This window comes from Strix uralensis, chromosome 18 (genome assembly GCF_047716275.1).
Source record: "Strix uralensis isolate ZFMK-TIS-50842 chromosome 18, bStrUra1, whole genome shotgun sequence".
Classification (NCBI taxonomy): Eukaryota; Metazoa; Chordata; class Aves; order Strigiformes; family Strigidae; genus Strix; species Strix uralensis.
Window position 1 is genome coordinate 11,666,117 of NC_133989.1, and position 21,219 is coordinate 11,687,335.

General features: G+C 46.1%; 1 protein-coding gene across 4 annotated transcripts; it reads right to left on the reverse strand.

The window, feature by feature from the left end:
• Positions 1-2,088: 2,088 nt before the first annotated feature.
• On the reverse strand, positions 2,089-11,141 carry MANBAL (mannosidase beta like). 4 transcript variants are annotated; one of them, XM_074888210.1, is made up of 6 exons: positions 11,098-11,141; positions 10,000-10,090; positions 9,139-9,187; positions 7,746-7,828; positions 7,194-7,388; positions 2,089-4,626 (listed from the first exon to the last, which is right to left on the reverse strand). In XM_074888210.1, the coding sequence occupies exons 5-6, from the start codon at positions 7,341-7,343 to the stop codon at positions 4,519-4,521; spliced, it is 258 nt and encodes an 85-aa protein (XP_074744311.1). In that variant the 5' UTR covers positions 7,344-7,388; positions 7,746-7,828; positions 9,139-9,187; positions 10,000-10,090; positions 11,098-11,141; the 3' UTR covers positions 2,089-4,518. The 4 variants fall into 4 exon arrangements, with proteins under 4 accessions (XP_074744311.1, XP_074744310.1, XP_074744312.1 ...); XM_074888209.1 differs by lacking the exon at positions 7,746-7,828; XM_074888211.1 differs by lacking the exon at positions 10,000-10,090 and having other exon boundaries at positions 11,098-11,137.
• Between the last annotated feature and the right edge of the window lie 10,078 nt (positions 11,142-21,219).

The window sequence follows — 21,219 nt, forward strand, 5'->3', positions numbered from 1 at the left end:
CTACAGGGTGGAAGCAACAACAGGGGGCATGAGGGTGAATTACGGTGACAGAAAAGCCACAAATTGGGAAGAATCAACATGAAATGGGGAAAATCAGCCAAATTTCAAGAGAGAGGCAGGAAGCTGAGTTCATCACCCTGCAATTGCCATCCGTAAGCAAGAAACATTTAGACCAGCTACTGCACACTGGCCTGGCTACCAAAAGCCAGAAACCCCCAAAACCAACCACTTGAAAGACACAAACTGTCAGAGGAGAAGAGCAGGACCTTGGACCTGCAGTAATTGACAATTGAAAAAGAAATGCAAACACTGATTACAGCCCATGTCTTGCCAGAGAGAAAGGGAATCCTCCCCAACCAAATCATCCCTTCTGGTTGGATGAGGAAGAGGAGGAGGGCCAGATTCCTTCCCAGTGCCAAAGCTGGCAACCAACCTAATCACCAAACAAGCGCTGTACTCTGTACTCCAGCACTCTCCATTCATCATCCCATTTTCTTGCTGCAGTCAGTCTCCAATGCCTCATGAGATTAATAAACAAACAACTAAATCAATACAGTCACCTCGATCGTTGCAGGCCACAGGCTGTGAACAACATAACTTCTGCCTGAAAGAAGTATCAGCACATGAGAGGCTCCCAAGAGAGAAGTCCAGCACCCTAAAAATCGGCTGTCCAAAAATTAACACACACAGGGGAACAGTTCAGCAGTGTCCTGGGAAACAGAGATACTGAGCAGGTCCTCCCCTCCTACACCTTCCTGGTTTTCTCCTTGAGCATCACCACATCCAGCCTTGACCCTCCCTGAAATCCAGGCACTGAAGGAATATTTTCACATTCCTCATGACAGGCTGGGAAATAATCTTGGCTTATTGACTCAACAAGAGGGCTGCTCTGCAAACAGCAGTCCTCTTCAAAGATGGCCTCGGGCTCTTCAGTTCCTGTCAGTAGGGAACCTCACCAGAATCTCTCTGAAGCAGAGAAAAGCGTGTGTATGAGAATGAAAGTAAATTAGGTCTGAACAAGATTAACAGGGATTTAATTGAACTATGTGAACTGGAACTCCAGTCACGAGCTACTTATTAGCCCGTCTCAAGGGATTGTGCTGCTCGTGCTGGAGGAGCACAAGGATGCTTTGCGAGCGTGGGACAGCTCCAGGGGACGGTGATGGCCACAGCTGGTGAGATGAGCATGGCCAGAGAGGCAGAGCTGCTTGAGCATGATCAAAAACCAAGCAAGGAATTCTCAACTCCCAGCCATGTGTCTTCAGAGCTGAGGCTCAGCCTGTTGAGGGACAGGAACTCTGTAACACCCATCAGCAGAGGAAACCCAGCTCTCAGCCCAGCTCCTAGGCTTTGGGTGGCAGAGCAAGGTGCTGTTCACCGAGGTGCTGCCTGCTGGCTGGGATCTGGAGACAGACCTTTGAAAACCTCCTCTTCAACAGAAGTGACTTAATGAGGTCTTCAGCTCCCTTTGGGATGTTAATTACAAAACAGTCTGGAGAAAAGAGCTTGGGAATTAAAGGAGTCACCACACTAGTCCTTCTCTTTTAGTTTTCTGTGAGGGAATCAACAGATGCTTGCCAAAGCTTGGCTACCAGGCCAGTCTCACTGCAGCCAAGAAGAGCCACCAGACAGCTCTGCGCTCCAGTCACACACCAGCTACAATCACACACCAAGGGGCTACTGGAAATCCCGATTACCAGTCCACTGAACCCCCATCTAACCCCCTGCTTGTATTATTAACAAATGATGCCTTTATTGTTGTTACCTTCATGGGGGCTCTTGGAGCCAAAATCTCTCATGAGAGGCAAATTAATTTAGTCATCGCATCACTTCCTCCTTCCTTCCAGGAAGGTGAAGCTGTACTGGGAAATAGTTTGCTACTTCCAAGTCAAACACAGGTACAGATGCACACATGCCTGACAGTATTAACTAACCCATTTCTCACAGATTAAAGGATGTGAAAGGCTCTCCCTTAATGGATCATTTTTATGAATAGGCTATTTATGTCCCTGTGTTCCTATAGTCTGAGAGTTCCAGCAGCTTTCACAGTGAATGCATGGAAAGAGGCAGCACAACTTTAAAAACAGATTTCTTTTTAAACAAAGAGATTCTGGTTGTATTTATTACACATTTCAAGAGAAACTAAAATACATGGGATATTGATAATCTCTAAAAACATACTATAAGTTCAGCTAACAAGAGCATTGAAATAGGTAACAAGCTGTTAGGAACAGACTGGGAAATTTATCTTAATCCCTCTTCCCCCCAACAAAACCAAACCCCAATATCCATGATTTCTACTTAGCAATGAGTAAGCCAGCCTGCAAATAGCTAGACATAGATGTTGATGTGTTGATGCAGTAGCCTGCTATTTCAGGTAAAAGCCACAGCGCTCATCTCTAACTGGTTTTTAGCTGTTGAAGAGCTTCTATGTTTCAGGTAGTGTGTGCTACTCTTTCAATAGTTGCAATTCCATTAAAGCATTACCCCCCCTCTCTTTAGGTAACCTGCAGAAAGCCAGAGTTGTCAGCTAAAACAACCACCATCCTCATTTATTAAAATGGAAGAAGTGATCTGCAGTACCCACCCAGGGCAGTGGCAACACTTTTCTTTCCCTTGCAGATCACAGGCAGGAACACGGGTCCGTAATGGAAACTTGTAGCACAATATTGTTGTTATTTGCGTGGGAAATTTTTGTAATGTTTCTTTGTACTGAGAACTCAAAGCAACTTCAGAATGCTTGTCTCTCCCATGCTTTGTTCTGTCCTCCTAGTATCGCCTTTATGTAGACTCAAAAAAAAAAAAAAAAAGAGAAGAAAAAGAAAATGCTGAATTTAAAGCCGAACTCCAAGCCGGATTTTAAGCAGTGCAACTTGTGTCAGCATTCTGGTTAAGAGAAGCAGAGAGCCTGGAGCGGGGAAGCAGTGAGAGGTTAGAATCAAACTGGTACTGGGATCCATCTGTCCCACCCATCAAAAGCAAAAGCAAGCAGAGAACGTGGCTGTTCTTAACACTGGTGGTTCCTGCAAAGGTGCTGTTCAACTCCTGTTAGAGAACACGCAGCGCAGCACAGCACTGCTACCGTACCCAGGCTCCCAAGGCATTCGTGAATTGAGGATGGGAGTCTATGTATGCAAAAGGGATGGCAGACTTGCAGGCCTGCCAGAGAACCCTTTCCTTCAAAGCTGCTCTGAACCCTGGGTGCGCCTAAAAGAGCAGGTTCTCCTCCCATTGACTCATTCGTGATCAAACAAACCAAGATGTGAGCTGGCATCAGGAAGCTTGAGCTGCCCTACAGAGACTCTGTGGCTACGTCACCACCTATCTCTTTCCAGGCCTGTCTAGCCATATTTAAATCTAATACTAGATTGTCCCTGGGCCTGGAGAGCCAGAGCCTGAAGGAACATTGTGGATTATGTCTCTCACCATGTAGTCATGCTACACAGCTAGCTTGCTGCCCCTTGGATCTTAAAATACCCATCTCCTCAGGCTGAGCTCCTATTTCACTTCAGGAAGAATGCAGCAAGAGGAGATGCAGCAGACTGTAGCAGGTAAGGCTGGGAGGGAGTTTGCAAATGCACCAAACCCCAGCTGTGTTGAAATGGAGCACACGGTTAGGACTCAGCCAGCTGACACGAGGGTTTATCAACGGCACAGCGAGGCAGCGCTGTTTGATCCATGCCCAGTGCAGCACTCCGACACTCCCGCCCCAGAGCAGCTTCTCTCCAACATGCAGTACCTGGTCTTCCCAAGTTTCCAAGAACACCCCATTAGCACAGCATTAAATTCTGCACCTTCCAGAATCCAACTGTTCCCCGATTCTTGTACTCATTGCAGCCCCCAACACAGTCTCAACTCCCTGAAATGTACCTGCTTTCAAGGGTGGGAATAGAAAGGAAAAATGCATGGGTGGGGAGTAAGAAAGAGGTAGCGACGCTGGGGAAATGAAAGCTTTCATCTACAGCAGTCTGGAATCTGATGCGTTATTACCTAAAGAATTAAAGAATATGACAAAGACATTATTATTAAGCCATAAAACGCAGCTATGTATTTCAGACTAGATGACAACAGAGATGAATACAAAGCTGTGTAGTGCGGTACCCTTGATCCATTTGATCCCTCCGCCTTCAAAAAATACAACACAAACCGGTATCCAAAGTAGCAAACCCATGCTCCACCTTCCACAGGGACTTTACTACAAATCCAAGCCAGCATGCGGGAGCTAGGACAACAGGCCTCTCTACCCATCAGAAATGACAGAAGTTACTTTAACGGTGACTGACACATTAATCATGCCAAATGAAGTCCTGGACATGTGAAGTCCTCTTTGCTTGTAAGAAATCTATGGCAGAACCCCACCCCTTCCACTCTTTTAAGTTTCTTCTCCCTTGTCCCCAAAAGGTAAAGCATGGCAATGCCAGAAAACCATTTAATATAGTTAATTGCCTTTGATGTCATCTCCGAGGAAGCATGATTATAGGTGATTATTTTGTCTTTTGAGGCTCATCGGTCATGCGTTTATCGTTTCTTTTTGGTTTCCTTCTTGGGTTTCTTGCTTATTTGTGGAGCAGTTGCCTTTGGCTTCTTCACTGTCTCCGAATTCTTAGGCTCAAAACTGTCCGAGTCCTACAAGAATCAATTAAGAAACAATCAGTAACTTTCTTCTACAATTTGCTGACAGCTCACTTTGGGAATCTGAGTATAAGCCAAAGGAAGCAAGTGCTGGGTATCTCTGTTGGAACACATCTACATCAAACTGAGTCCACATTTAATGAGACTCAAGCAGCACCATCTCTGCTTCTTCTGCATGTGCTTTTTGATGAGTGTGAGTTTATGCATGGAAACAGCTTGTTACCAGAGAAGCCGTTAAAAGCTTAAGTGTCTAAAACTGGCTTTGGAGAAGAAAAACAAAACCAACTTTAAAGGCAAGAAGAAAATCAGCTCTAAATGAAAACTGTTTAAATTAGGAAAAGGAGAAAATACCATATCATCACCAGTGTGCATGGAAACATTCAGCAGGTATTTCTGCCAAATGTTAATCACTATCATGTGCAAGACAAAAAATATTCCCCAAAACAGTAGTAAGAATGTAAAGTTCAGAGCCTCTAAACCAAGCCCAAAATCCAGGGAGGGAATTGCAGGCAAAGCTTTCTTCACCTGGACTAACAAGGAATGCTTAGATATGCTGCTAGTTTCCTTCAGGCGAGATGACAGATAATATTTCAGCCATGAGAAATAAAGTCTAGTTATCTTGTAAAAACACAAGGGAACAGCGCCAGTCTCATCTGAGAAAGCGCACACATGCAGATTGCCTCCTTTCATTAAATGCATTTGAGTATAAATATTGCTTTAGCATCTTGGTTTCTATCAGTCAGAGCGTGCCAACTGGAAAAGGACACACAAAAAATGGCTGAGCAAGACGTGCTAGTTTCAAGCTTCCAAGAGAGCGCTCCAGATAATGGAGGGGGAGGCGAGCATCTGACAGTATCCTTTTAATCAAGGAGCTTGGTTCAAACGTCTCTCAAGTTACTGGGCTATTACAGTTCACATCTGTGTGGCTTTCCAAGGAAGAAGACTTGGCTGGCTTTCCAAAGGCTGTAACCGGCACACAGGGAGCTGGCAGGCTCTGGAGAAATGGAGCAACATATTACTCAGGGATGCAGTGTGCTGCTGCTGTAAAGTGAGCACTGCTGCCTTCTAATGTTCAAACCAAGGTAGACTTCAAAGCCTGAAGCCTCCAAGACAGAGAAGCTCCTCAACAGCCTGCCCAGACTCAAGCATCATTCCTGAGACCTGGAGGGGTAGCCTCTGGTGTTTACGGTCTTGTAAATTAGTTATGTGGACAGTAAATCAAGAGGACAGTATACACATGGAGAAAATAAAAAGTAGAGCATGCAAGCATCAAAGCATGCTTGCAACTTAAAACAGTAACAGGTCCCTGAGCTTTATCGTTTTAATTGCGGGCCTGGTCTTCAGTTTCCCACTTCAAACTAAAGCTCTCACTCTTTTCAGCTTTCAAGAATCAGGCTAGTCAGTATTTCTCAAAAATTTATCAGGAGAAACCATGGACTCTGACAGATGGGCACTGGTGGCTGCAGAGTAACGGTGCAAGACCTGCAATGCCACCGCCTCGTGACCAGCAGCTGCCTGGTTCATCTCCCTGCTGCAGCTCCTGTAGCAGGACTAGCAGGAGGGAGCACGCACCCATGTCGGGGCAGCGTCACCGATCCAGGACATCAACGCCACTTCACATCACACCGGCAGTTAAACGTGGAAGAGTTGGGTCATGAACTGCATCCTTCACACTGTACCTCACCCTCAGGCATTTCCTTCCCCAGATACGCTGAAAATTTCCGTGCTGCTTCTTTACAAGAGGGAGCAAACATGGCAATAAAGATAGCCTGAAAACAAAACTTCCCATGCTGAGTTGTTACTGAAAATATATGATATGCATTTAGACAAAATCTGTATCAAAACACCAAACTTACAGCCTTACATCTGTCCCCAGCACCACAGGCATTACCAAGCACACAGAGCCCTTTTATCAGAAAAGCCAGGCAGATGCAGGTCATCCCACTGTGGCCCAGTCTAGAGGAATCAGAGTCCCGTAGCTCACCTCAGCCTTCCACTTTAAACTTTTCCTCTACTAACTACATCAAAGGACCCTCCACTTGCCGGCACAGGATTGGGTGTCTGTACTGAAAGCTGCCTTCCTCATGTTAAAATATATTACGAATTTCACCTGTATCTTGTTTCCAGAAATCGCACACAAACTTGAGCCCAAAGTCACTTCCTGAAAGGCAGGTCCTGCAAAGGGGACGCCATGCCTGGCAATTAATAAAGCAAATCAGCAGCAGGATGACAGTATGGGGTTGGGACTAAAGCCTCCTCGTGGGCAGTCAGGAACAGCATGTACATTCAGCACACCTTGCCAGTGCTCCAGGTCACTTTTTTCACTGATATTCACAGAGACCCTGACTCAGGTATTTGTTCCTGACTTTCTGATCTGGGGGTAAGTCACAAGACAAAAGCTGGAGGTGGGAAAGCTAGAGGGAAGGAAAGAGAACCAACAATGAAACTGTCATCAATCCCAGGGGCAGACCACTGTGTCTCCATTAGCTACTCAAGGTTCTCTGCCATCCTGTTTTCTCTGACTCTGCCCACCTATATCAATATTAAAGAGTACTGCTTACTGTCTTATGGGACTTTGAAACTGGCAGGATTATGGCTAGCACACAGATAAGCTGGAAAATGGCTCCAAAGAAGAGTCCATAGCGTAGCACATTCTCCATGAATGTGGGCTCAGGGATTTCAGGTGGGGAGAAATCCAACTCAGCAGCCATCGTGAGTGCACCCTTCTCCTCTAATGCTCTCAAGAAGACTGGTTACTACAAAAAGAGGGGAAAAAAAAGAGCAATTATTTGCATCATGCTTTCTGGAATTTACTTTCCATTACCAAAAACTGAAAGACTACCTCATGCAGGTTTTTTTAAGACACCCTCAATCTACAGATCCAATACAAAGAGGGAAAAGAAAGTTGCATTTTATTTGAATGCTTGTCTTTTACCATCTGCCTAAGAAAATAGTCCTCAAATGCTAGTATTAGTGCATTTGCAGGTGAGGGCAAGACAAACCAAATGTGAACAATATTCATTAAACAATAAGGGAAAAGCTTAATAAGCAAGAATATACTTTTCCCGAAGTTGATCATGCATGCAAGGTGACTATTACTCGCTTTGACTTACATTGTATATGCGGTCACAGCCTTGTTGTTTTAGATGGTGTACAAAACCAACTATTACTTAAATAAACCACAGAGAAGGTAGATCTGTTGAAGGCAGAGGAAAGAGTTATCTGTTTCAAGTTAAGCATGGCTTTAGTGGCTGGTTACACCATGCGACGGTCACAGAGGTATTTTATGGCAGAGTTAAACATTGATCTCCTGGGTCCCGAGCTAGTTTCTCAGCCACGAGACCATCCTTTCTTCCTTCCTTTGTCTTTTGCTAATGGAGTTGTCAATTCATTCTATGAATGACTAATGGCTTTCTACAATAACAGAACTCTCCTGCCACAATTGCTGGAGTATGCCACAAAGTCCCAAAAGGGAAATTCAATTAGTCTGAGATGCCATCAGAACTCAGTTGTGATTACCGTCTTACTCCGTTTTCCTGATCAGTATGATCTTGGTGTGCACTTACTGAATCAGCACTACTGACTGATATTTACAACTCTCTATATTACCGAAGCCTGGGTGTGAGATTGTGCTGCATGCATGTTTTAGCTGAATGGTAGTAATCTGCCTCCTAGAAATTATCTCCACAGCAGGCTCTGTATTTCTCAGGCTAGGAGGAGATTTCTACAATCTGCAGATGTCACCCAGTTCAGAAAGATGGTAAACTTAAGAGTATAATTTGAGTAAAGTTAGTTGATAAATTTGAGAATCAATCAACATTGCATAAGAGGCAAATGTCATTTGGGGACATACTAAAAGGAGTGGTATATAAATTACAAGAAACAATTTTAATTCAGTTCAAGTATGGGATATTATTTTGAATTTTAAAAGAAGAAAAATTCCCAACTGCACGGACTGCCACCCACTGGAATACAGAGACTGTGGAATCCCTGTTACTGGTGATTCAGAAGAGCAGATCTGATAAGCATTCCCCTGGGATGGGGCGTGAGTACATATAATCCTGCCTTTGAATCAGCAGATAAGAATAGGTGACTTCTTGCAGTCCCTTCCAGGTTTGTATTTCAGCAAAAGAAAATTTTTCAAATTTTGATTAAAATTCAGTAAACAAGGGCTGCATGGGACCTGTGCATGAAGCCAGAATACACGCTGGGCCACCCACGCTCAGCAAGTCACAACGCAGACCCAAAGGCTGCACCAGATGTACACCGATGTCAACAAAGCATGCATGAAAGTGGCTCATCCCTAATGGCTTTTAACTTTTAAAATGCCCTCTCCCCCTGCCCACTAAGGCAGCAGGTCCTAAGCAAGAAACACAGTCATGGGAAATTTCACCCCTGAGTTGCATTTTATTTCAACTTCATTTATTGGGATATCTTTTGAAAACCTTATTCTTGCCCACCCCCTTCCTCAAACAGAGCAGAAAGGGATATTGCTTCATTCCTCACCTGGAGTTTTCTCAGGACAAACTCCTACTGATAATCCGGATTCATACACCTGAAACACAACACACAAAAATAAACCAGAAAAGGAAACTGATACAATGAAAACAAAAAAATCTCCATCCTCACTTTCCTCCTTTCCCCTTTTCTATGTCACCTCCTTTGAAGGTATTAGTAATTTTCTAACAAACCCAGGTGACATGACCAGCATCAAGAGCTCTCATGCAAGCTGGTAGCAGCTGCCACTACCATTTTAAGCACTACCCCATGAAATATGCTCAGAGAAGACCTGACATCATGCTCCAACAAGTCACAGTAAAGCATCCTCGCTTGCACTGTAGCCACCGCAGGCAACCCACATTTGGACCACTAGTTTTCCTGTCAGTGGAGCTGAACTAATATTAGCAAAATTCTTCCCTGTTTTAAAAAACTCCAGTGGTTAACACAATGCCCAAACCCGCACACACAAGGAGGCTAAACCTTAGCCAAATGAGCAGGCCAAAGCTGAGCACTGGGGAACCAGGGCTCAGTGTCAGGGCAGGCCACCTTCTGCACCACACAAAACTCGCAAAGTGAGTTTTCTCATGGAGAGCACTACCTCCTGACACTTTGCCTTGCAGCTAGTCCAACAGGTCCCTGGATAATGGAGTCTTCCTCCTTGTTCCCGAGAAGCTAACAGTTTCACCACCACTTCCTTGGCTAACATCTCTTCTTCACCATGGATTATCAACCACCTTTTTCCTCAGACCACCTCAACTATGAACATGGCTACACTTAAACTGTTCTTAAATTGCATTTAAAGATTGGTACTCCTACTTCAGACCCTGAGAGGTAACTCCTGCCCCCCACCCCACCCCACCAGCTTACTCATCTGGTTTAACAGCAGCTACTACCTCTCCCCACAAGCCTGGCCATCTCACTGGAACATAACAGCAGAAACAGGTCACAAACAGTTTCTCTGCAATAAAGTAATTGATTTTGACTATCAGTTCAAAAATATTCAGTCTTGTCTCTACTAGCATTTTACAGCAAGCTAATGACCCCCACACAAAAGGACTTGGTCCTGTAGCAAAGCCAGAGCTGTACCACAGATCCAGAGAGGGCCTACTCAGGGCTGCAGGATCATGCTTTTGCTCAGTGACACCACTGTAAGATGATGTGGCTGTCCCCCTGGGCGCAGGATCAGGCCCTACGATAAATAACCATGTGTTTTCAGGACCAGGGCCATAAACTAGCCATCTCAATAGAGCTAGGACAGGCTCAAACCTTTCTTTTTGCTGTCCTGTATTTCCCAACTGGCATCTTCAAGGCCTAGCACTATATAATTAGCATAGAACAAAGCCACAGGAGCACTTCAAATAATATATATATTAGCTTCCTCTTGGGGTGGAAATAAAGAGCAACAGTATCGGTGGAGAACATGAAAGCTTCCATCAAAGGATGAGGCAAAAAAGGCTCACGCTGGATTTCTGAAATGACTTAGTAGGTGTTGGGATGGAGACTGGCCAATTCATATTGGCTCCAGAAGGATTTGGGCGCGCTTAGCGCCGCTGAAAACATGACCGTGAGCGAGGCCGAGCAGCCTGCGGGCTTACGGGCCCGGGGCCAGGCAGCCGGCTTTGCCAGCCGGGCCCGGGGCTGTAAGGAGAAGCAGCTGTGCAGCCTCAGAGCAGGGGCACCCAGCGTCCCTCCTCCCCTCTCGAGAGCACAGCTCTGCGCCGCTTCTCCCTGCAAGGAGCGATGGCCAGCCCTGGCTGCAGCAGGAGGCGCGGGCCGCGGCGGAGCCGGCGAGGCTCCCCTGCACCCGAAGCTCTGCCACCCGCTTCCCGGGGGGGCCGGGGCGGTGCTGAAGCCACCGCTCCATCCCTCCTTTCCAACATACACCTTTCCAGCAGGCCCCCGCGCCGCTCCAGACCCCCCCGAGAGCCCCCCAGCCTCCCCCTCACGGCCGCCCATCCCGCTCACCGCCCCTCACGGCCAGGCCTCGCCGCCCCGGAAGTGATTCCTGCGCGGCAGGAAGTGCGTCCCGCCCCGCCCCTAGCAACCGCCCGGGGTGCCGGGTTGCTAAGGGCGGCCTGCGGGCGGCCCGCTGGCCTGTGGGGCCGGGCTCCGCCAGCGCCTGCGTTCCGAAAGGCTCCTGAGACCGCTCGGCTTCACGCTGCCGCGGGCTCCGCCCCACCTGTGGGCGCCTGTGGGTGCTGACCCCCCGGTAGGTCCCTACGGCCAGGCCCGGGTCGGCCCCTCTGGCAGCGAAGTGCCCTGGGCCTTTACACCTCAGGGTTAATGTTCTCGCCCCCTCAGTGCGAGCATTTTAATCCACGCCATCAATAGTGTGGCCTTTCAGTCCTGGCGGATTTCTCTTTATCTATGAGGTTTTGATCTGTTCCCTTGAATTGCTGTGGTAGCAACAATTAAGATGCAAGCTTCTGGCTTTGCTCTTGCTGTTCTTTTTTTTATTTTTAATGTCCCGATTTGCTATCCAACTCTGAAATGGAGATGTCTTGATAAGATGGCCTACAAAGGGAAAAATGGCTTGTGCTCTGTTTTGTTCATTTGTGGTATTTAAAGAATCTGATTTGTTTTGCTCTTTTCCTAACCCTAAAATATCAGTAGTGCCAGGTCAGTTTTGCTGCAGAGCTTTGCTATCAGAGAGCCTAAATACTTTGGGGAAAACCTAATCGGTTACTTATCTATTGAGGGAGTAAGGTATGGCATTTGTAATAAAAGGATTTTCTAGGCTGTTGCCAAGCATTTGAATTAAATGGGTATTAATGAAAACAATTTCAAAGGTTTTGAGCAATTGGATTAAAAACCTTTCATCTTTTTAAGTGCAGAAGATTTTACAGACAACTGGAGAATGTGCACGGCTGCGAGTTTCAGAGGCCAGAGATACTTGTACAAAGAAATTCTTACAGCATAAAAGTCCTAAGAAAAAAATTACTCTTAAATAATTACCAGAGCTTTCACTGTCCCTGGTGAGTGGCTGTACTGGCTAAGGGATAAACCCAGAGCTCAGGATCTGCCCTTTCAGCTCCCAAACACTATTTAGGACACAAAAACACTGAGGAGGGAGAAATAATTCTTGTGAATGTCAGGAGAAATCCTATCAGTATGGATTAAACGGCCAGATTAAATTCTTCCCAATACTACCAGTACACTGAATTTGGTGGTGCTGCTGTCCACACACACCTTCTCATGGGCTCTGATCCTCACAGTTTGAAGTTTGCAGGCGAAGGGGAAAATACACGCTTAGACTCCAACCGATACTGTATGTTTCCTTCCTTTCTCCTCCTCTCCCCCAGCAGAAGTGCCACTACTTAGTCTAAGTAGAAATACGCAGGTGAAATTTGCAGTTTTTATACAGCTCCTTCCCACTCCCTCCACCACTATCCCGCCCCGGAGACCATCAGACCCTGGTAGAGCGGTGCCAGGCTCTGCACGGAGACACTCAGCCTTTGAACCGCAAGCAGGTGGTGCCATCAGCCCGCTGTGGCTGCGTGCCTTTCACCAGCACCACACTGACCCGTTCGTTTCAGCTGATTGTGAAATGATACAAAAGGAAGCTATTTATAAAAAAAGGGAAGATTTTTTCCAAAGCCTACGAGTTGTCAGTGTGTTTCAAAGCTACAACTGATTCAACAAGCGGAAATGGCAATTTTGTCAGCACCCAAATCTAAGTAGACAGAGCTCAGGCATAAAGTCTTTCTCCAAATCCAAATCATCCTTAGCTTTTTTAGCCCTTTCTACATTTCTCCTTCGGTTTGCATTGCAGTATTTCCTGCATGTCTTTGCAGTGAGACCTATTTATTACCATTCATGGTACATGTACCACATCCTTGTGCACCGAGGTCTTCTCATCCTCAGGTTGCATATTATTATTCAGCAGGAAAAAATTAGTAACAACTGCTTTCATTTTTCAGCCCTTACTGGAAATGTAGCCCTCCTCGCTCCCTCTCCATAAACTACATTTTACTTTCACGATACCAGTGACACATCTTCCTCAAATTCTGTTTTCTGTCAGAAGCTTTCAAAGGACTTTCCCAAGGAGAGCAGTAACAGCGACATTTGGATTCTGATGGGAAACGAAGTCACAGAAAATATGTAGACTAATTCACAGCCTGCTTTGAGGGGAAGGGCTGTCGTTGGGGTAGTCACTAGGGCCCTCTGCACAGAGATTCACAGACCCCTTCCTACGCTGCCTCTCCATCCCGGAGTATGAAGGTCTCAGAGCTTCCAAACATCAGGAGTAGGGTCCTCAAGTGGGGCACCAGCAGCCAAAGGACCTTTGTGAGCCTGGTCGCTGCAAGTCGGTGACAGGTTTAGGATTGAAGCCCTGTTCATTGGTTCTAGCTGCAATGTGCTGTGTAACCTTCTAGTCAAGGCTCCTTTCCTAACTGAAATGAGAGTGCTAAGACCAAAGATGAACTCCTTAATTACCGACTTTCACTGCTGGCATCCAAGCTCTGTCTGCCGGGGTTGGAAGAGGAAGGAGATAGTATTTAGAGAGCCAGAAATTCAGGAACCGGTACTTCTCAAACCTACAGCTGAGTGCAACATGCTGACATCTTGGCAGTTCACTTGGACGATGCTGAAACACTCCAGCAACTCTGCTAGGAAATAAACAGAGCCAGGCAGGTACGGGCTCTATAAATGGATCTCACCCACCGAGCTCATCAGGCCTCCTGACAGATACACATCTTGCAGGCTGGTGCCATTTGCTCTATTGTAGTCTCGGTGATACATTAATGTTTGAAGATTAAGTAGGCTTTTCAAGCAGGCTTTTAACGCTATGAGACAGTCCTTTCTGATAGCACTTCTTGCACATTTTAAATTACTGATTTATTTTGTCTGGTTTTAATCTGATCCCTTGCTTCAGACTCATTCTCATAGTTCCAACTGGGCTCTCATCCAGAGGGACTCCTTCCTTGAGATTATTTTGATGTTTGTATTCAGCTTCCTACCAATCTGAATTCCTCAAGGGAAAATTCTCCTTAGGTAATCTATTGATGTTCAAAGGATTGAGTCTGGAGGATCTGAAGATCCAAATCCCAGCACTTTATCCTTTCAAGGTGGAGAAGCCAAGTCTTGTATGATTTTCTAATGGCAAGTCTCACCACACCTGCTGGGTTTAAGTTTTGGGTCCTTTGCTTCTTCTTTAGAAGAAACTGGCAACACAGGCCAAATCTTGTCTTTCTCATCTCATTTTGGTTGCTTGCCATCCACAGCAATGATTGCATTTTTGCAAAAAACTTAGGAATGAAAGTTACTGTGTATGTAGCAGTAATGGACAATGTAATTAAATGATTGATGATCAACTTACTTATAGTGTGCCTTAGTTCTACCACTTGGGATAAAACATTTGAACCAAAATGTGTTCCATCCTACCTCTAAGATAGCAAACCTAGGCAAAAAATATAACCTCTAATCTTAGGCAGTTCTGTTTAATTTACCATTAGGGCATTTGCGATAAATTACCACCACATCTCTGAAGTAAAAGAAAACCAGGGAGAACAGTTGTGTGGGGCTCTCTCAGAAGTGGTGGAGATTGGAGAAACTGGGGACCAACAGCCACTGTCTGTGCCATTTTGGAGAAGTGCAGAAAAGCTTTTTTTGTCATTTGATGAGTTACTTCTTACTGTCATTAGTTTCAACCTCACAAGGTGAGCAGGACCATTTCACATACTCCTCAGCTTATCTGAAGCTGTATGTTGTGCACCTGGAATAGACAGAGGCAATTTTTTAAAGCATGGCATGGAGACCGGAGGAGGTAAAGCTAAGAGGAAATCAATATCTGGGAAATTGCTGCAGGATCCTAATGCTGTGTCCTTTGTCAGCGAATGATTGGCACTGAAATAAAACTAGCTGGCATGCGCTTCACCCAAGGACCCTGGGGAGGTTAGGTCTGCATGGATGTGACTCCAAAATCCGGCAGTTCCAGCTGCAGAAGGTACCTGCGGCAGCTCATACCTGGCTGTAGACTCCATCTGGCTTGCACTGGTGTAGGCTTGGGTTTAGGGGACAAATGGACAGTTACCCACTGCGTGTTGCTAACCTGAAGTGATGATCTGTGGGAGGTAATTCGAGTGTTACATTCCTCATGTTTTGGGAGCCAGCTGCAGTAGGGAGGAGAGGTGGGGAGAAACCGGGAAGGTTCTAGGGACAAAACAAGAGATATTCTAAAGAGAAAAAGCTGTTTGTTTTGCAAAACAAGTTTGTCATCTGTTGTGCCAAATTATTATTGATACTACCCCTAAAACGAAGTTCCCATGAGGAATACTGTCACACAACCAGTATGTTTAGACTTTGAACGCCACTGATATGCACAGAGCAGCTCTCGGGCTGTCAGGAGTGCAGAACTGCAGCCAGAGCCACCCTCCTGCGTGTGCAGGGGCTACCAGCTCTACCTGCCTGACTACCCTACTAAAAAATGACCATGAGAACAAAGACCACAGTTGCCAGCTCAAATGTACACTGCAACACGGATGGATGCAAAACTGGCTCCAAACAACACTGGACCCTATCACAGTCTGTAGCATCTTTATCCAGAGATGTTAGCAGGCAGAGAACCCATCGTCGGACTCAAGCTGAGGCTGACCTGCCGGCAGTAGTGGGGATCACAGCCATGGCTGCTGCAGGGGAGGCGGCCTCGCTAGCCGGAGGGAGAGCTCAAGGAGTCTGGCAGAGGAGCTCCACAAATGACCCTTCTGCGTCTTGGGAAGATACGAAGGTTTCAACTAAAGCTGGGACAGGAAATCCCAAGGACAGAAAAGCTGCTCATAAATAGACACTATTTCAGAACTCCTAAACTGGATACACCCGACAGAGCCTGGAGGGGTTTTAGAAATTTCTGCTGCCTCCTGCAATTAAGCTGAAGTCATAAAGAGAGCTTGTTGTTGTGTGAGTCTTGCTGGGTCCAGCTGTGCATGACAGGAACCCAACCCAGGCAGCACAAGGAAACCCCTAGGACGATGGAGCTTTATATAGCCTACTTTGAAAGCAGAACACTTGAGATATGGATGTGAATCACAGCCCTCCTAATCCAAGCTGGGCAGCAGGCAGCTATAAACAAGTCAATTACAGACTGATTCTCCTTGATCTGAGATATTGCCCGGTATCTTACAGCAGCTCTGTGTAAGGCAGCGGGCCAGGCGGATAGTGAATTAGTTCAAAACCACACTACAGGATAACACCTTGAAATAGTGTTGGCTCTCAACTGGTTTAACAACACGGTCTGATCCATCTGTTCAGCCAGTGTAGCACCAAGACAGTGGAAGAAAAATAAGTCATGCTGAAAAATTGGTACAACCGGCCTCACACATGAGAGAACATGAACAGATTGTTTCAAAAAAGCAAACAAAAATCCCTTTGCAGTTTGCAGAGATAGCACACAGCTGTGTGCACCCGTACAGGGATTTTGGAAAACCTGCTCTGTGCTACCCAGACATCCCCTTCTCCAGTGTTCACGAGTAGATGATACAAATGATATACCTGCCTGATTTGCATAGCAGATCCTCTCCCCATGAACAGGCTGGTGCCATTTGTTTTTACAGCTGGAGGAAGGTAGTAGTTCTTGCTTCTCCTCACATTGTTGTTCTGTTTCTGGATTCCATTAGAAGGGCCTTGGTCAGCTGCTTAGTTTAGGGTCAGCTCAAGCTCCTGCTTTGTTCAATTCTTTCTCATGATTTCTCTGCAAAGTGGACTGGTCCTGATTTGATACCAAAGGGTACATGAGCACTCAAAGCAGGGAGAACCCCAGGGTGTTGGTGCTCATCTGTCTAGGTATAGAGCAACAGTTATTTAACACTAGAGTCATTTGGTGTGCTGAGCTTACTCAAGCCTTTCCAACTGTTGGTTTACTGCTTACTGAGAGCCCACAGTCTGGAAGGAGGATATTGCTTCACTAAGAAGTGAGCCATAATCACAGTGCTGATCTCTCACCTCAGCAAGAAGCAAAGGGGCAATGGCAGAGTTAGACCAGCACTGAATGCTTTTGACCCCCTGCACACACAGGCACCCATGTGCACACCAGATGCACTGTCCTTCCCTACAATCCCTCTCTGCCACGGATAGCGGTGATGAGTGCTGTGGTGCAAGGTGAAGGTATTCAGCAGCAGGCAGATATGAGTCATCTCAACTGCTGAAACTTCTTACCAGCATCGAGTCACACAAGCCCTGAGACAGGAAGGTCTGGGTCCCCATCAATTCTGGGCATTATAAAGTCAATATGAAAAATCTGGCAGGTGGAGCTCATGCTGGCACCTCATTTTTAACTCCTCTGAACTGTCCTGGTCTTCTTGGCACCAAGGCTATGTGTTCTTTTTAATGGGGCTTTCATAAACCTTGTTCCAGGAATGAAAACAGCTGCCAGCGCATGCAGCACCCCAGGGAAGACCCTTGCCTTTTTCCAGAGCACATGAACGGAGCAGGGCTCTCCAGCTGCTTTGTGTGCTTGATGTGAAGCTGTGATGTTTGCGAGGGACTGAAGCATGAACTGCCCCGCTAACGCTAGCAGGTGTGAGTAACAAAGCAGAAGGAGGAAAAGGCTGATAATCAAAGTAAAAGAAAATAGCAAAAAGATAAACCCTCCTGAGCAGGCGGTGTGAGAAAGTATTAATGGTTAACTCACACTCATTGTGGAGTAGAAGGAAAAAATGCAATTGCAAAGGGAAAGAGAAGTTTACCTTGCAAAGCAAATTTGTCATTCACTCTGCCAGACTATCGTTGTTATTATTTGCCCTCCACTCTCTGAACAATAAAGGATGCAAATGACCCTCGACTCAGGCATAACCCTCTCCCCACAACCTCCCTGCCTGCGTCCTTGCACACACACAAAAAAGAGGATGCTAAACACAGCCTTTGAAATTCAGGAGGATAATTGATTCTCTGACGCGTAGAAGCCCACAGGACTCCTGAGGGAGCACAGGTATAAAAAGAGGAGATGCACCTCCCTGGCAGCCAGAGGACAGCCGGGGGGAGATCCGAGAGTGTCCTCCCTGCTCCGCAGCGTCCCGCGTCCTGCCCAGGCACCGCGCGGAGGGGACGGACCCAGCAGGGCTCACAGAAGCAGCTCTAGAGAAGAAGTTGTATTTGCAACAGGGGAAGGGAACACCTGGGCAGGAGCTGATCTAGGAAGCACTTGTTTTCTAAGGGAACGGTAAGTGTGAGTCTCTGTATGTGCATTCAACAAGATAATGTCTATTCAGAAATTGGAGACAATTAAATTACACTGAAATGCAATCAAAGCAGGTATCAGTAATTAGCTTTGCCAGGTACAATATCCTTTTCACCATACAAGATATTTTTGTACCAAGTTACAGAATGAAACAATAATTGAACTATAGGATAAATGCAAATCAATAGAATTATAATATAGATGAGCCTTGTAAAAACATGTTGGATGTTTACTGGCTGTAGCACAGTTTTCCTCTTTTGCTATACTGATGCGAGTTCTTTTTACTCACTCGTCAATAAAACTGTGTTTAAGCCAAACCAAAGTGTGAGGAGAAACGCAACGGGTTGTTACAGATAATGCAAAGCCAGCTACAACGAGGCAGTGTAAGGCACTTAAAAGGATTTCTGCTTTTCTAACATAGTATTTCATAGTATAAAAGTCTGAACTTTATAAAACAGCAGGCATGGTAAAAGCTCCGTTTCATCTACATAATGGTATTTTTAAGACTGATCAGGTTAAGGTTTCAGAAACAGTAAGAGACAGTTACCCCATCTCTCCAACATCACTGTCACAATGCTGCTGTTAGTGTTGCACAGGATGGAATGAAGCTATTACGCTTTATCTGCTGAAAGCTCTTCATCTTAAGGGGAATTTATTTATTAATCATTTTTTCACATGCTGCCAGAATGGAAAGTAAGGTGTCTCTCACCTCAGGAGAATTTTGAAGGTGACAAGGTTTTGCAGAGCTGTCAAGCTGCCTGTATGCAGGGTGACACTTCAATTCCCCAGCTTCTCTGAAATAGCAGACACTTCTAGGAAGGGGTGTAAGACTTTCATTTCAGACTGCTTCCCAAGAGAAAAAGGGAAACAGAAATACCCAAAAAACTAGGATGAGAAGCAGACTGTAGTTAAGGGAGAGAAGACAAAGCAAGACGGGGGAAGAAAGGCAAAGCCAGAAGCAAACAAAAAATATTGCAAAGAAACTAATAGAGAATGAAAAAAAAAATCTCAGAGGGACAAAAAGTGATTCTGGAGAAGAAGCTAGCATTCAAAGAAGAGAAGCCAGGTACAAAAAGAAAGTGGTAATCAGGGCTGTATCCTAGGAAGAAAAAAGGGAAGCAGACAACATTGGGCTAGGTTTTCATTTACATTGATACTTCTCAGCTCACATAGCAGCTTTCCTGGCACAGATTTAATCTCCTGATTGGCACTTTCTATAAATGATGGTGCCAGTCTTCTGGTACCCCCTCACAGATGCTTTAGATCATTTCCTCTATGTAGAAAGATCTGATTTGGGATTTGTCTTGGAGGTATTTAGGGGAGAAGCACAAAAGAGGCATGCCTTTTTCGTTCAACTGAAAAAAAAAAGCATGCAGGAAATTTGCTCTAAAACCAGAAGCCCTGTAAGTCAAAGTCACTTTTTTACTTCTTCTGAGAATTCCTCGGCTCTCTGAGGGGCCAGAGCGATTCGTAAAAGACCAGGTATCAGAGGTAGGGGATGCCACTCATGAGTTCACAAGAAGCTCTGCTAGAGCCAGGAGCAACGGCGCTGCTCCTGGGGAAGCACCTGGGGAAACTGCTGGTCCCCCGGCACAAGCAGCTGGAAACAGGGACTGGGCTGAGAATGGGTTTGTGATAAGAAACACCATTTCTTAGTGCACCATCTTTTCCCATGTCTGTCCTTGCAGTTCTGACACTGCCACTAATTCTGTTATTAACTTCCACGGTATCAAGATTGGACCCACTTGCAAGACCACCAGTCTTTAACTAGCCTCCCCCTCACTATGGTGATCTACAGTCAGGAGAGTGGGCAGCTACGTCTGAACAATAAATCAGCTCACTGCTGATATTCTCCATCAGAAGGGGCCCCCTCCTACCACCACCGTCAGTAAAACCCGCTGTTTGAAAAGTTCACTTGGGCAATTAGAAGCCCAACCAAACCCTTTCCATTTGTGCAAGAAAGTATTGTTATACATTTGGAAGGGTTTTTTTTCCTCTTGTGGAGATCAAACATCATTGTGCTCTTTTCTTGTGTAAAATAAGACAGGGAACAGGGAAACGGGAAACTTGGTATTTTAAAGATTTCTATCCACATTCTTAAAGAATCTTTTTTGAGCAAAAGATCAATCGCTTTCAATCAAAACTCAGGAAGAACGTTCACTGAAATACCTTCCTACTGTCCCTCGCTTCCAATGACAAAAGCATTGCATTCAGTTCCCGAGGAGGGCAGCCTCAGACGACTGTCCTGAGTCATTCGCAGCACTTCAGCCAGCCCCAGGACACGAAGCACCGCAGCCGTCTGTCCGAGGGCAGACACACACGGCTCAAGTCCATCTCCCCTTCCACCAAAGCCGGTGCTCAGAGCAGCGTAGGCGCCTCTCTGAGCGGCAGGGGGGCTGCTCTCGACACAGCAGCAGTTCAGCTCTCCCAAAGAGATGTATTTCAGTCCATCCCCGCTCTCCCAAGCACAATGACTGAAGGAACAGTCTGTGTTTCGTTTGGCTAACCAAGCTCAGCACTGTTGCCTTTGATAAATGGGTTTGCCAGGATTACCTCTGGGCCAGTATTACCCCTCTGCCCAGGAATTTTATTTGGATTTCCCTGTTTCTCCCCAGTCTCTGGACAGCCAGCAAGGCAGCCCAGTCAGCTGTTAAGCACAGACCTGTGCTGTACAGCCATGTGAGCAGACACACGTCCCCGTGAGAGCAGAGGGCAGGAGAGGTCCCAGGGGCTGGTTGTTGATGGTCCTGTGCAGGTCGTGAGGTTGCTTTTGGCAGCCCCTGCTAACTGCTGCCCTCCAGCATCCAGGTGCTTTTCCAGCCCGTGCAGTGGTCCCTGGGGCTCACCCCAGCCTGAGAGCTCTCCTTCAACCACAGCAGCGGGACAGGTCAATAAGGGGTCCCACAGTGTGAAGC